Raw genomic sequence first — 13847 nt, forward strand, 5'->3', positions numbered from 1 at the left:
GAAGAGTACAGTCACGGAGACCAAAGGAGTGGAGTTTATTGAGGAGGAAGGGATGGTCCACTGTGTCAAAGGCAGCAGAGATATCCAGGAGAAGTAGTACAGAATAGTGTCCACTGGTTTTAGCCATTAGTAGTTCATTTGAGAGTTTAAGAAGAGCAGTTTCCGTGGAGTGTTAAGGGCGAAATCCGGACTGAAGGGGATCAAGAAGTTTATTTATGGTCAGATGGTCGCTTAGTCGGTTGTAGACCAGTCTTTCAAGAAGTTTGGAGGAGAAGGAGAGTAAGGAGATGAGACATAGGTTGTTGAGATTGGTGGGGTCCAGTGAGGGCTTTTTAAGTATGGGGGTGACTAGCGCATGTTTTAGAGAGTTTGGGAACATGCCACAAGAGAGGGAGAGGTTGAAAATGTGAGTTAGAGAGTGTAGAATCGAGTCAGAGGGTGAGCGTAGCATTTGCGAGGGAGCAGGATCCAGGGGGCAGGTGATTAGGTGAGTGTTAGATAAAAGTTTAGCAACCTCAGTAATAGTAGCAGGGTTGAATGAGGGTCTCCTCATGAAGGTCTCCTCATGAAATGTATCAATCTTACTTTTGAAGTGATTGGCGATCTCCTGGGCAGTGAGTTGGTGGGTGGAGGCAGTGGAGGACAGAGTAGAGTGTTGAAGGTAGAGAAGAGTTGACGTGGACTGGATGAGAAGGTGTTAATGAGTGTGATAAAGTAGGTCTGTTTGGCAGTGTGAAGGCAGGAATAGTATTTTAGGAGGGCATATTTATATTGTGTGAAGTCTTCCTGGATCTTAGTCTTATGCCACAGGTGCTCAGGAGCACGGCTACGTTTTCTGAGACTTCTGGTGTCATCTGTTTGCCAGAGTTGTAGCAGTCGGGGCCTAATACTGCGTGTAGTGAGGGGGGCAAGCTTATCTAGGGAGGAAGACAGTGAGCTGTTGTAGATGAAAGTGGCTAGGTTGGGGCAGGACAGAGGTGAGATTTTGTCATAGAGGTGATCAGTAGCAGAGTAGAGAAGAGAAGGGTTGAGGTAACAAAGGTTTCTACGTGTAACTGTTAGGCGGTTGGAGGGAGAGGAGGTGGAAGACAGGGAGACAGCAAAAGTAATAAGGTGGTGATCAGAGAGTGGGAGAGGATTATTGGAAAGGTTGCACAGAGTGCACAGATAGGAGAAGACAAGGTCAAGGGTGTTGCTGTTGGAGTGAGTAGGAGCCTGTATCCATTGCTTCAGGTCAATCGATGAGGTTAGACTGAAAAGTTTAGAAGTAATAGTAGTGTTAGTGTTAACAGGGATGTTGAAGTCACCAAGAATAATTGTGGGGATTTCAGAAGAGAGAAAGTAGGGTAGCCAGGCAGAGAAGTCATCAGGGAAGGCTGATACTGGTCTAGGGGGCCAGTATTTGACAGCAATTCTTAGAGAAATGGGAGAGAATAGACACTACAGCAGTTCCTGGATGACCCCCCATCACAAATGAATTGTCATAAAAGTGCTGGAGTTCTTTTCTCAGTAAGGTAACTCCTTACTTTAGTAGCAGCTAGTATGGATAACTGCACTTACGGATTGTGTGAACTGCCCTTACTTTCGACAAGTAGTGCAAGGAAAATAGAGATGGCCACACACCACAACGACATGGATAATGCTCAATTATTATTTTATTGTCACCATGCCAGATGAATCACAGGAACACAGTTTGTTGACGTGTTTCACGTGATCAGTTCATGCTTGTTCACAAGTAATACTTGCACTTTTCGACAAGTATCAGGAATGACAGTTCATTCAGGACCCAGATGGTGAAATGCATATCAGAATATAGTCCACAAGGTAGAGAAGAAAACTGGAAGGTTTACTAAATAAAGCTCAAATGAGAGATCAAACTGCCTAAACATGTTTCTTTCCACAGCACTTAATCATAATCATTCAGGGCCAATGTTGAATGTTGGAAAAAATGTTACTTTGCTTGTCTTTCGTCATCTGTCATGTATCAATCATTATTCATTGTTTGTCACTCATCAGTCATCATTTCTAAGCTATTGCTCACCATCCATCAAAAAATACTCAGTCTTATTTTAATAAAGGGTGATCTTTAAAGTGTATGTATACCCAGTGTGACTTAAATTTCCTAGAAGCTTTAACATGTTCATTTTAGAAGTAGTTTTCAATATTTTTAAATGTCTAGCTTTCATTAAAATAATAGCTGGTGAACCTGCAATTAAGGTCTTTATTAATGCATTTCTCATTATGGAGTGCCAATTTTGTCCTGGTCTTCCAATTACTTTCCTGCATGTTACTCTGTTACAAGTGTAGCACTACCCCTGCAGGAGTTACATAGTAGGTGAGGTTGAAAAAAGACACAAGTCCATTAAGTCCAACCTATGTGTGTGATTATATGTCAGTATTATATCCACGTATGGTCTTTTAGGTGCTTATCTAATAGTCTTTTTAAACTATTGATGTCTTCCCAGCTGAGACCACCGCCTGTGGAAGGGAATTCCACATCCTTGCCGCTCTTACAGTAAAGAATCCTCTATGTAGTTTAAGGTTAAACCTATTTTCTTCTCATTTTAATGAGTGGTCACGAGTCTTGTTAGACTCCCTTCCGCAAAAAAGTTTTATCCCTATTGTGGGGTCACCAGTATGGTATTTGTAAATTGAAATCATATCCCCTCTCAAGCGTCTCTTCTCCAGAGAGAATAAGTTCAGTTCTTACAACCTTTCCTCATAACTAAGATCCTCCAGACCCTTTATTAGCTTAGTTACCCTTCTTTGTACTCGCTCCATTTCCAGTACATCCTTCCTGAGGACTGTTGCCCAGAACTGGACAGCATACTCTAGGTGCGGCCACACCAGAGTCTTGTAGAGTGGGAGAATTATCGTTTTATCTCTGGAGTTGATCCCCTTTTTAATGCATGCCAATATTCTGTTTGCTTTGTTAGCAGCAGCTTGGCATTGCATGCCATTGCTGAGCCTATCATCTACTAGGACCCCCAGGTCCTTTTCCATCCTAGATTCCCCCAGAGGTTCTCCCCCCAGTGTATAGATTGCATTCATATTTTTGCCACCCAAAATGCATTATTTTATATTTTTTTACATTAAACCTCATTTGCCATGTAGTTGCCCACCCCATTAATTTGTTCAGATATTTTTGCAAGGTTTCCACATCCTGCAGAGAAGTTATTGCTCTGCTTAGCTTAGTATGGTCCGCAAATACAGAGATTGAACTGTTTACCCCATCCTCCAGGTCATTTATAAACAAAATAAATAGGATTGGTCTCAGCAAAGAACCCTGGGGGAACCCACTACCCACCCCTGACCATTCTGAGTACTCCACATTTATCACCACAAGTTGCTGAAGTTAGGGTTCCCAACTGCTGCACAGCCAGTCACACAGCATTTCTTTCATTCACTCAATGCAGTCCTTGGCTTGTTTTTGTTGTTCTGTTAAGGGTTGATAACTTGGATGCCGAATTATGGGATGCCCAACTTGAAAACGTCCAAAACACAGAACAAGGGACATCTTCCTGCCTATTTACAAAGATCTTCTTCCTTCCTCCTGCACACACTTGGTTCCTTGTACAGCACCTGCTGCTCCCGGTGGAACTAACAGCATATTGCTAGTTCAGAAAAGACCTATTACAGGCAGAAACTATCAGTCCCTTTGATAAATCAGCACAGATGGAGTGAACAACATAACACATCTCCTTCTGCTTTCCTGTGGCTATTGATCCCAGCTCCCCTTGCTTGCAGAATGCTAGCCCACCTGGCTGCCACCAGCCGCACCTGGCTGCTCTTCTTCCCAGTCCTCCTGACTGACTGTCTGCCCCAGTCTTGCCAGACTGACACACACACATGCAGTCTCCCCCAGGGCGAGTTTGGATGAAGACTTGGCACCCCGCTCTCTTCAAGATAGATCTGCTACAGATGGCAGTCTCTCCCCTTGTCTGTCCCTGCACTGTGCTGATCTACACACTGTCTCTCCTTGCTCTCTCCACTGCCTCTCTGGCTTAAATCCTTCAAACTGCCTCCTGTGGTGGGATCCTTCCAGGCCAGCCTAACAAGCTCTGGCTGGAGGTAAACCCCCCTCCCCAGTGAGAGGTCCCTCAAGGGCCACCGACAGCCTCCCTCAGCACTGCTTCTCCATCTTCCATCCGAACTCCCTGCTGGCATGGCCCAAGTCTACTTATGGGTTTTTTCAGTCCCCTGCCAGGCCCACTCCTGGGGATTGGCTGAGGGCCCATAAATATTCACGGTAGCCCCTCCCAGCCTCCAAACTCTAGTTCCAGAACATTTTCCAATGTCCTAGAAACAGGGGGAGGCACCAGAAAGCTGCCAGGACAAGTCGTCCAGCCCTGGCCTATAGTAACCCTGACCCAGATTTAATGACTCAGGTCTAACCCAGAGCCAGCTATGTTTTTCCTACTTGCCCATTTCAAAATAAATTATGGAGGCATGGTACATATTGCTTACCACTAGGAAGACTGCGTGAATAAACTCCATGCAACCATTGCTGGAGTATATATATAGAATGGAAGTGAATGCAAACAATATTCAGGAGAACAGCAGCACTGAGGTGCAACAAAGTATGCAAAATATGGAAGACAATCATTTTATTGAAAATGCATTGCTAAACTAAAATATGTCTACTGTAAAAGTCCACACTGAAATGCAGATTATGCTAGGATAAATTAATGTTTGAAATGTTTTTTTCTTGTTTATTTCTTCAATAAATTGAAAACACCCATCTTCTCTTGTCAGTGAATTAAAGCAAAAGCTAGATGAAGAAGGCAACAAGTGTTCCATTTTGTCAAAGCAACAGAAGTTCAACGATCACTGCTGTATCCGATGCTGTTCTCCCTTTACCTTTCTCATCAATTCCAAACGTCAATGTCTGGACTGCAAGTTCAACATCTGTAAAAACTGCAGCTCCTACCAAAAGAAAGATAAGGCCTGGATGTGTAACGTCTGCCAGCAAACAAGGTTAGTTTCTTTAAATGTATTATTAAATGTGATCATGTGATTTTATTTGACCAAGGTACATTAGTTATGTTTTATTAGACAGATGAATCTTGACAGTAAAAATGCCTTTTATTTACGGGAAAAAAATAAATCTAATTTTATTGGGGTCTCCACTGGCAACTTCCATTCACTTTGTGCCATTCCATTCAGAGCTTTGTAATTGGCTGATTAGGCACCCAGCCCTATTACATTGGATTGGAAAGAGAGTCGTCAGCTCCATATCAGCCCCATGTCATGACTTGGAGCATGCACAGAACCAACTCTCCATCTGGGAGGGAAAGTAACAAACTGTCAATGGGGGTTCTTATGGGCTCATGTTAAACAATACCAGATTGTTGAACCTGGCACATAGGCAGCTATTTCCATAACAGGATAGCTTGAAGTGTGATGGCCAACTGCTTTGTCGATACTGACCTGTATGCCTTGTGGAGGAGGTGTGTGCCTTTCCTCCAATCAGCTGTCTCACAGTGTATAGCAATTATCCACTCCTCCAGATGAATGAGGAAGTGAAAATTCTAACAGGATGTGCACTTTCTAAACAGTATATAAATGTGAAGACAGCAGATATACATGTAAAACTTATGTAGGCAGATCTCTTTCATCTCTGTGTATCATCTGAGGCTGTTCACTTTATTGGCTATATGTGAGGGTTTACATCCACTTTAACCACTTCAGCCCTGGAAGATTTGACCCCCTTCCTGACCAGAGCACTTTTTGCAATTCGGCACTGCGTCGCTTTAACTGACAATTGCGCAGTCCTGCAACCTTGCACCCAAACAAAATTGACGTCCTTTTTTTCCCCACAAATAGAAATTTTTTTTTGGTGGTATTTGATCACCTCTGCGGTTTTTATTTTTTGCACTATAAACAAAAAAAGAGTGACAATTTTGAAAAAAAGCAATATTTTTTACTTTTTGCTATAATAAATATCCTCCAAAAATATATATATAAAAAAACAAATTTTTTCCTCTGTTTAGGCCGATATGTATTCTTCTACATATTTCTGGTAAAAAAAATCGCAATAAGCGTACATTGATTGGTTTGCGCAAAAGTTATAGTGTCTACAAAATAGGGGATAGTTTTAGGGCATTTTTATTATTATTTTTTTTTTATTAGTAATGTCGGTAATCTGTGATTTTTATCGTGACTGCGACATTATGGCGGACACATTGGACACTTTTGACACTATTTTGGGACCATTGTCATTTATACAGCGATCAGTGCTATAAAAATGCACTGATTACTCTGTAAATGACACTGTCAGGGAAGGGTTTAACCACTAGGGGGCGATCAAGGGGTTAAGTGTGTCCTAGGGAGTGATTCTAACAGTGGGGGGGGGGATGGGCTTCAACTCACATGACAGCGATCACTGCTCTCGATGACAGGGAGCAGTGATCTCTGTCATGTCACAAGGCAGAACGGGTCCGTGATGCGATCACCGGGAGACCGGCGGACATCGAGTCCGGCAGTCCCGCGGGCACTCTCACGCTGCAGGCGGCGGGCGCGCACTCGCTAGCCCCGCCAATTAAAGGGGACGTACAGGTACGCCCATTCTCCCACCGCTACCATTGTGCTGACGTATATCGGCGTGCAGCGGTCGGCAAGTGGTTAAGCATTCTCATGTTTATTTTTTTTGTTCTTATTGATATGACACAAAAAAGTGGAGAAACAAAAAGCCAAATCTGTCACATTTCATGCAAAACTTCAAAAATGGACTGGACAAAATTATTTGCACCCTCAATTTAATATTTGGTAGCACACCCCTTGGAAAAAAAACTGAAATCAATTGGTTCCTGCAACCATCAATGAGTCCACACCTCGTTACTGGAATTTTGGACTACTCTTCTTTCACCAACTGCTCCAGGTCTCTCAGATTGGAAGGATTCCTTTTCCCAACTGCTGTTTTGAGATCTCTCCACAGGTGCTCTATGGGATTTAGATCTGGACTCATTGCTGGCCAATTTAGTACTCTCCAGCGCTTTGTCTTAAACCATTTCTGGGTGCTTTTTGATGTGTGCTTTGGGTCATTGTCCTGCTATAAGACCCATGACCTCTGTCGGAGACCCAACTTTCTTCTCCATGCTCCATGTGGCACACAACAGAAAGGATGAAAGGAGTGAATTTTTCACCATTTTTACTGGTTGCCGGTGTGATTTCTATTTTGTCAGCACCTGTTATTTGATACAGGTGAGTTTATTTACAAATTTCAGGAGTATCACAAACTTGAAATGCAATTATTTCTTACAATTTTGAAAAGTTGCCAATAATTTTGTCCAGTGCATTTTTGGCTGTTTGTTTCTCCACTTTTTTGTGTCAATACAAAAATAAAAAAATAAAAATTAGAATGTCCAAGTATTTGTCACAGTTTTCTGGGCAAAGTGGTGAATTCGCTGACAGAAATGCAGGGGTGCCAAAATGCTTGACCATGACTGTACTGTAAATACACTGAGCAAAATTATAAACGCAACACTTTTGTGTTTGCCCCTATTTATCATGAGCTGAACTCAAAGATCTACGACTTTTTCTATGTACACAAAAGGCCTATTTCTCTCAAATATTGTTCACAAATCTGTCTAAGCCCAGGTTCACACTGAGCTGCGGGAATTAAGCCATGCAAGTTCAGTTGAACTCGCACGATTTCACTCCCGCATGTCAGTCCAGATTTCGGCCGCAATTTCAGAGACATCTGTGCAGGTTTCTGCACAGATGTCCATGTAAATCGCAGCCCGAAATCGCAAAAAGTAGTACAGAAACTACTTTTTGAAAAATGCTCCAGTGTAATCCAGGACTCAATCTGTGTTAGTGAGCACTTCTCCTTTGCTGAGATAATCCATCCACCTCACAGGTGTGGCATATCAAGATGCTGATTACATAGTTGCCAACATTGTAAAAAAAAATGTGGGACACTTTTGTGGCTGTAGGGGCGGGGCATTCGCTTGTAGGCGTGGTTTAGGAAAAATACACAAGTGCGCTGCAAAAATGGGCGTGGTTTATGTATCATAGTGGGCGTGGCTTAAATGGGCGTGGCTCAAGAGGGTGTGGTTAGAGTCTGAGATGAATGAGGGATGGAGAGGGAAAGGGGCAGAGGGGAGAGGGAAATGACGGGACAGCAGCCCCAGATCCTACACAATAAAAATATGTGTATTCTAGAAAGTTTAACAATCAGCAGATAAAGATACTCCAAGCACCTGGTGTTAGCACTTCAATCATCCCGACACCATGGTTGTTATGGTGTCAGGATGATTGAAGTGCATTATTTCTATTATTACATTGTAATATAAAATTAAATCATTCGACTCACCATAATGCAGAATCAGTGGGAGCCCTGAGCGTGTCACTAGCCACGTTGCCTGCTACCAGCCGTCCGTCGTTGCGTCACATGTCCCAGCAGAGTCCGTTCTTGCATCAGGTGTCCCAGCAGAGTCCGTCCTTGCATCAGGTGCCCCCAGCAGAATCCGTCCTTGCATCAGGTGCCCCCAGCGGAGCCCCCCTTACATCAGATGTCCCCAGCGGAGCCCCCCTCACACCAGGAGTCCCCAGCGGAGCCCCCCTCACACCAGGAGTCCCCGGCAGAGCCCCCCCTCACACCAGCAGTCCCTGGCGGAGCCCCCCTCACACCAGGTGTCCCCAGCGGAGCCCCCCCTCACATCAGGTGTCCCCAGCGGAGCTCCCCCTCACATCAGGTGTCCCCAGCGGAGCTCCCCCTCACATCAGGTGTCCCCAGCGGAGCTCCCCTCACATCAGGTCTCCCCGGCAGAGCTCCCCCTCACATCAGGTGTCCCCGGCAGAGCCCCCCCTCACATCAGGTGTCCCCGGCAGATCTCCCCCTCACATCAGGTTTCCCCAGCAGAGCTCCCCCTCACATCAGGTGTCCCCGGTGGAGCTCCCCCTCACATCAGGTGTCCCCAGCGGAGCTCCCCCTCACATCAGGTGTCCCCAGCGGAGCTCCCCCTCACATCAGGTGTCCCCGGGAGAGCTTCCCCTCACATCAGGTGTCCCCGGCAGAGCTCCCCCCCACATCAGGTGTCCTCAGCAGAGGTCCCCCTCACATCAGGTGTCCCCGGCAGAGCTCCCCCTCACATCAGGTGTCCCCGGCAGAGCTCCCCCTCACATCAGGTGTCCCCGGCAGAGCTCCCCCTCACATCAGGTGTCCCCGGCAGAACCCCCCCTCACGTCAGGGGTCCCTGGCAGAGCCCCCCTCACATCAGGTGTCCCCGGCAGAGCCCCCCCTCACATCAGGTGTCCCCAGCAGAGCCCCCCCTCACATCAGCTGTCCCCAGCAGGGCTCCCCCTCACATCAGGTGTCACATCAGGTGTCCCCAGCGGAGCTCCCCCTCACATCAGGTGTCCCCGGCAGAGCTCCCCCTCACATCAGGTGTCCCCGGCAGAGCTCCCCCTCATATCAGGTGTCCCCGGCAGAGCTCCCCCTCACATCAGGTGTCCCCGGCAGAGCTCCCCCTCACATTAGGTGTCCCCAGCGGAGCTCCCCCTCACATCAGGTGTCCCCGGCAGAGCCCCCCCTCACATCAGGTGTCCCCGGCAGAGCCCCCCCTCACATCAGGTGTCCCCGGCAGAGCCCCCCTCACATCAGGTGTCCCCGGCAGAGCCCCCCCTCACATCAGGTGTCCCCGGCAGAGCCCCCCTCACATCAGGTGTCCCCGGCAGAGCCCCCCCCACATCAGGTGTCCCCGGCAGAGCCCCCCCTCACATTAGGTGTCCCCAGTGGAGCCCCCCTGACATTAGGTGTCCCCAGTGGAGCCCCCCCTCACATTAGGTGTCCCCAGTCAGTGGAGCCCCCCCTCACATCAGGTGTGCCCGGTGGAGCCCCCCCTTACATCAGGTGTCCCAGTGGAGCCCCCCTTACATCAGATTCCCACAGCGGTGGTGCGCCCCCCCACCTCAGAGGTGTCCTTGTGTCCGCCGGCTGCATGACTAGAACCCCGCCCCTTTCCATAACAGACTGGCTGTCAGCGGGGCGGGGGGTAGGCGGGGCGAGGCGGAGCGGGACGGAGGGTGGGCGGCGACGCAGGAGCTCCGTCTAGCCCCCCCCCAGCCGTCTTCCTGAACTTCTCTAAGATGGTGGCCAATGTCTCCGCCGGCCGCGGACCTCTAGTGGCGGCGACGGCGAAAATCGAGAACCGGATTTCTCGGGACATTTCCCGGGACACCACAAATTCGGGAATGGAGTCCAAGTCCCGGGAATGTCCCGGGAAATCCGGGACAGTTGGCAACTATGTGATTAGACAGCATGATTATTGCACAGGTGTGCCTTAGGCTGGCCACAGTAAAAAGCCACTCTAAAATGTGCAGTTTTATCATGCAGCACAATACCACAGATGTGGCAAGTTTTGAGGGAGCGTGCAATTGGCATGCTGACTGCAGGAATGTCAACCAGAGCTGTTGCCCTTGAAATGAATGTTTATTTCTCTACCATAAGCCATCTCCAAAGTCATTTCAGAGAATTTGGCAGTACATCCAACCGGCCTCACAACCGCAGACTACGTGTAACCACACCAGCCCAGGACCTCCACATCCAGCATCTTCACCTCCAAGATCGTCTGAGACCAGCCACCCAGACAGCTGCTGCAACAATCGGTTTGCATAACCAAAGAATTTCTGTACAAACTGTCAGAATCTATCTCAGGGAAGCTCATCTGCATGCTCATCGTCCTCATCGGGGTCTTGACATGACTGCAGTTCATCATCGTAACCGACTTGAGTGGGCAAATGCTCACTGACGTCTGGCACTTTGAAGAGGTGTTCTCTTCACGAATGAATCCTGGTTTTCACTGTACAGGGAAGATGGCAGACAGCGTGTATGGCGTTGTGTGGGTGAGCGGTTTGCTGATGTCAACGTTGTGGATCGAGTGGCCCATGGTGGCGGTGGAGTTATGGTATGGGCAGGCGTATGCTATGGACAACAAACACAGCTGCATTATATTGATGGCATTTTGAATGCACAGAGACAGTGTGAAGAGATCCTGAGGACCATTGTTGTGCCATTCATCCATGACCATCACCTCTGGATTATCTCGGCAAAGGAGAAGTGCTCACTAACACAGATTTAGACAGATTTGTGAACAATATTTGAGAGAAATAGGCCTTTTGTGTATACATAGAAAAAGTCATAGATCTTTAAGTTCAGCTCATGATAAATAGGGGCAAACAAAAAATTGTTGCATTTGCAGTTATTGACTGGAATGGTACCAGCTGATTGGAGAAAAGCCAACGTAGCACCAATATTTAAAAAGGGCCCAAAAAACATCCCTGGGAATTACAGACCAGTTAGCCTAACATCAATAGTATGTAAACTCTTGGAGGGGATGATAAGGGACTATATACAAGATTTTAGTAATAAGAATGATATCATTAGCAGTAATCAGCATGGATTCATGAAGAATCGTTCTTGCCAAACCAATCTATTAACCTTCTATGAGGAGGTGAGTTGCCATCTAGATAAAGGAAGGCCCGTAGATGTGGTGTATCTGGATTTTGCAAAAGCATTTGACACAGTTCCCCATAAACGTTTACTGTACAAAATAAGGTGCGTTGGCATGGACCATAGGGTGAGTACATGGATTGAAAACTGGCTACAAGGGCGTGCTCAGAGGGTGGTGATAAATGGGGAGTACTCAGAATGGTCAGGGGTGGGTAGTGGGGTTCCCCAGGGTTCTGTGCTGGGACCAATCCTATTTAATTTGTTCATAAACGACCTGGAGGATGGGATAAACAGTTCAATCTCTGTATTTGCAGACGACACTAAGCTAAGCAGGGCAATAACTTCTCCGCAGGATGTGGAAATCTTGCAAAAAGACCTGAACAAATTAATGGGGTGGGCGACTACATGGCAAATGAGGTTCAATGTAGAAAAATGTAAAATAATGCATTTGGGTGGCAAAAATATGAATGCAATCTATACACTGGGGGGAGAACCTCTGGGGGAATCTAGGATGGAAAAGGACTTGGGGGTCCTAGTGGATAATAGGCTCAGCAATGGCATGCAATGCCAAGCTGCTGCTAATAAAGCAAACAGAATATTGGCATGCATTAAAAGGGGGATCAACTGCAGGGATAAAACGATAATTCTCCCGCTCTACAAGACTCTGGTCCGCCCGCACCTGGAGTATGCTGTCCAGTTCTGGGCACCAGTCCTCAGTAGGGACGTACTGGAAATGGAGCGAGTACAAAGAAGGGCAACAAAGCTAATAAAGGGTCTGGAGGATCTTAGTTATGAGGAAAGGTTGCGAGCACTGAACTTATTCTCTCTGGAGAAGAGACGCTTGAGAGGGGATATGATTTCAATTTACAAATACTGTACTGGTGACCCCACGATAGGGATAAAACTTTTTCGCAGAAGAGAGTTTAATAAGACTCGTGGCCACTCATTACAATTAGAAGAAAAGAGGTTTAACCTTAAACTACGTAGAGGGTTCTTTACTGTAAGAGTGGCAAGGATGTGGAATTCCCTTCCACAGGCGGTGGTCTCAGCGGGGAGCATTGATAGCTTCAAGAAACTATTAGATAATCACCTGAATGACCGCAATATACAGGGATATACAATGTAATACTGACACATAATCACACACATAGGTTGGACTTGATGGACTTGTGTCTTTTTTCAACCTCACCTACTATGTAACTATGTATATATATAATTTTGCTCAGTATATATATATAAGCATAATCACAATAAACATTATTCCGAGTTGGTTAGTAAACAATCAAATGAAAGGATTTCCATTTTCATTGCCACTTCCTTCAACAGAAAAAAACGGACTAATTTTCACCATCCATATATTCGAGGTGGATGGTGGAATCACTCCTGCTGAGCTATTGTATTCTGACAGCAGAGAGTCTTCCCCACTATCAGAATACACTGAGCAGCACTGCCGGCTATAGCCTGCAGCTCTGATCAAGCAGTATTTATCTGACAGGCTGGTTGTAGAGAAGTGGATTAATAGATTGACTTCTTCACAACAACTGGACTCATACATGGATCAAAATTCGGCCAGTCCCTGCTGAAATGGCCAAATTATGAATCCATGTATGGCTGGCTTTAGCGGAACATGATATTCTTGAAACATTCCAACCCTTCAGTTTCACTTTTCTCTGTCATTCCACTGCTTGTATGGGACAGTATTTTTTTTCAACAAAAAAAAAAAAATATTGACTTATTGGGAACTGTTTCTAGCCATCCTATTGGATAGGCTCCTCTCTAGCTGCAATAGACCATTTATAATGGCACAATTCTGTAAAAAATAAAATAAGGCAAATCAAAAGCCAGTTGAGTGGACTGAGCAAATCAGAAACTATTTCCAGCCATCCCGTTGGACGGACTCATCTCTAACTGCCACTGGGTCCTTTTGTGTATAGTGGTAAAATTCTATTTTAAAATCAAATAAATTTTATTTGCATCAACTAAATATTTTCCAGGTGTATCAAAACAACATGCATTGAAAGTGTTTGGCTTCATGCACACAAACGTTTACTTGCTCCTGTGTCCTCAATGTAAAACCCCTGGTGCTTTCCCACAGCTGGGGATTTGCAGGTGCCAAGTACAGGCACAAATACCCCATACGTGCATGCCAAGGCAGAAGCAATTGATGTTTACATGAGTATTATACCACACAATCCCCACAAAAGTGTGCACCTCTACCTAATATAAAACAGTCAACAATCAGTGATAAATACAATAGTTTTTTTCTCCTTAAAGTGAATTCCCCCTCCCCTCCGGTGTCACATTTGGCACCTTTCAGGGGGGAGTGGGAGCAGATACCTGTCTAATCCAGGTATTTGCTCCCACTTCTGGGCATAGATCAACGCAGGATCCG

The 13847-nt window shown here is 46.0% G+C and overlaps 1 protein-coding gene across 5 annotated transcripts in view; it reads left to right on the top strand.

Moving 5' to 3' along the window:
• Positions 1 to 13847, top strand: part of MYRIP (myosin VIIA and Rab interacting protein) — a 722788-nt gene that overhangs the window by 356239 nt on the left and 352702 nt on the right. For all 5 annotated transcript variants that reach the window (XM_073630373.1, XM_073630374.1, XM_073630375.1 and 2 more), the window contains exon 3: positions 4756 to 4977. In XM_073630373.1, coding sequence (XP_073486474.1) covers positions 4756 to 4977 — 222 coding nt within the window. The remainder of the gene's footprint in view (positions 1 to 4755; positions 4978 to 13847) is intronic.

This window comes from Aquarana catesbeiana, linkage group LG05, assembly GCF_042186555.1.
Source record: "Aquarana catesbeiana isolate 2022-GZ linkage group LG05, ASM4218655v1, whole genome shotgun sequence".
In the NCBI taxonomy this organism is placed as follows: Eukaryota; Metazoa; Chordata; class Amphibia; order Anura; family Ranidae; genus Aquarana; species Aquarana catesbeiana.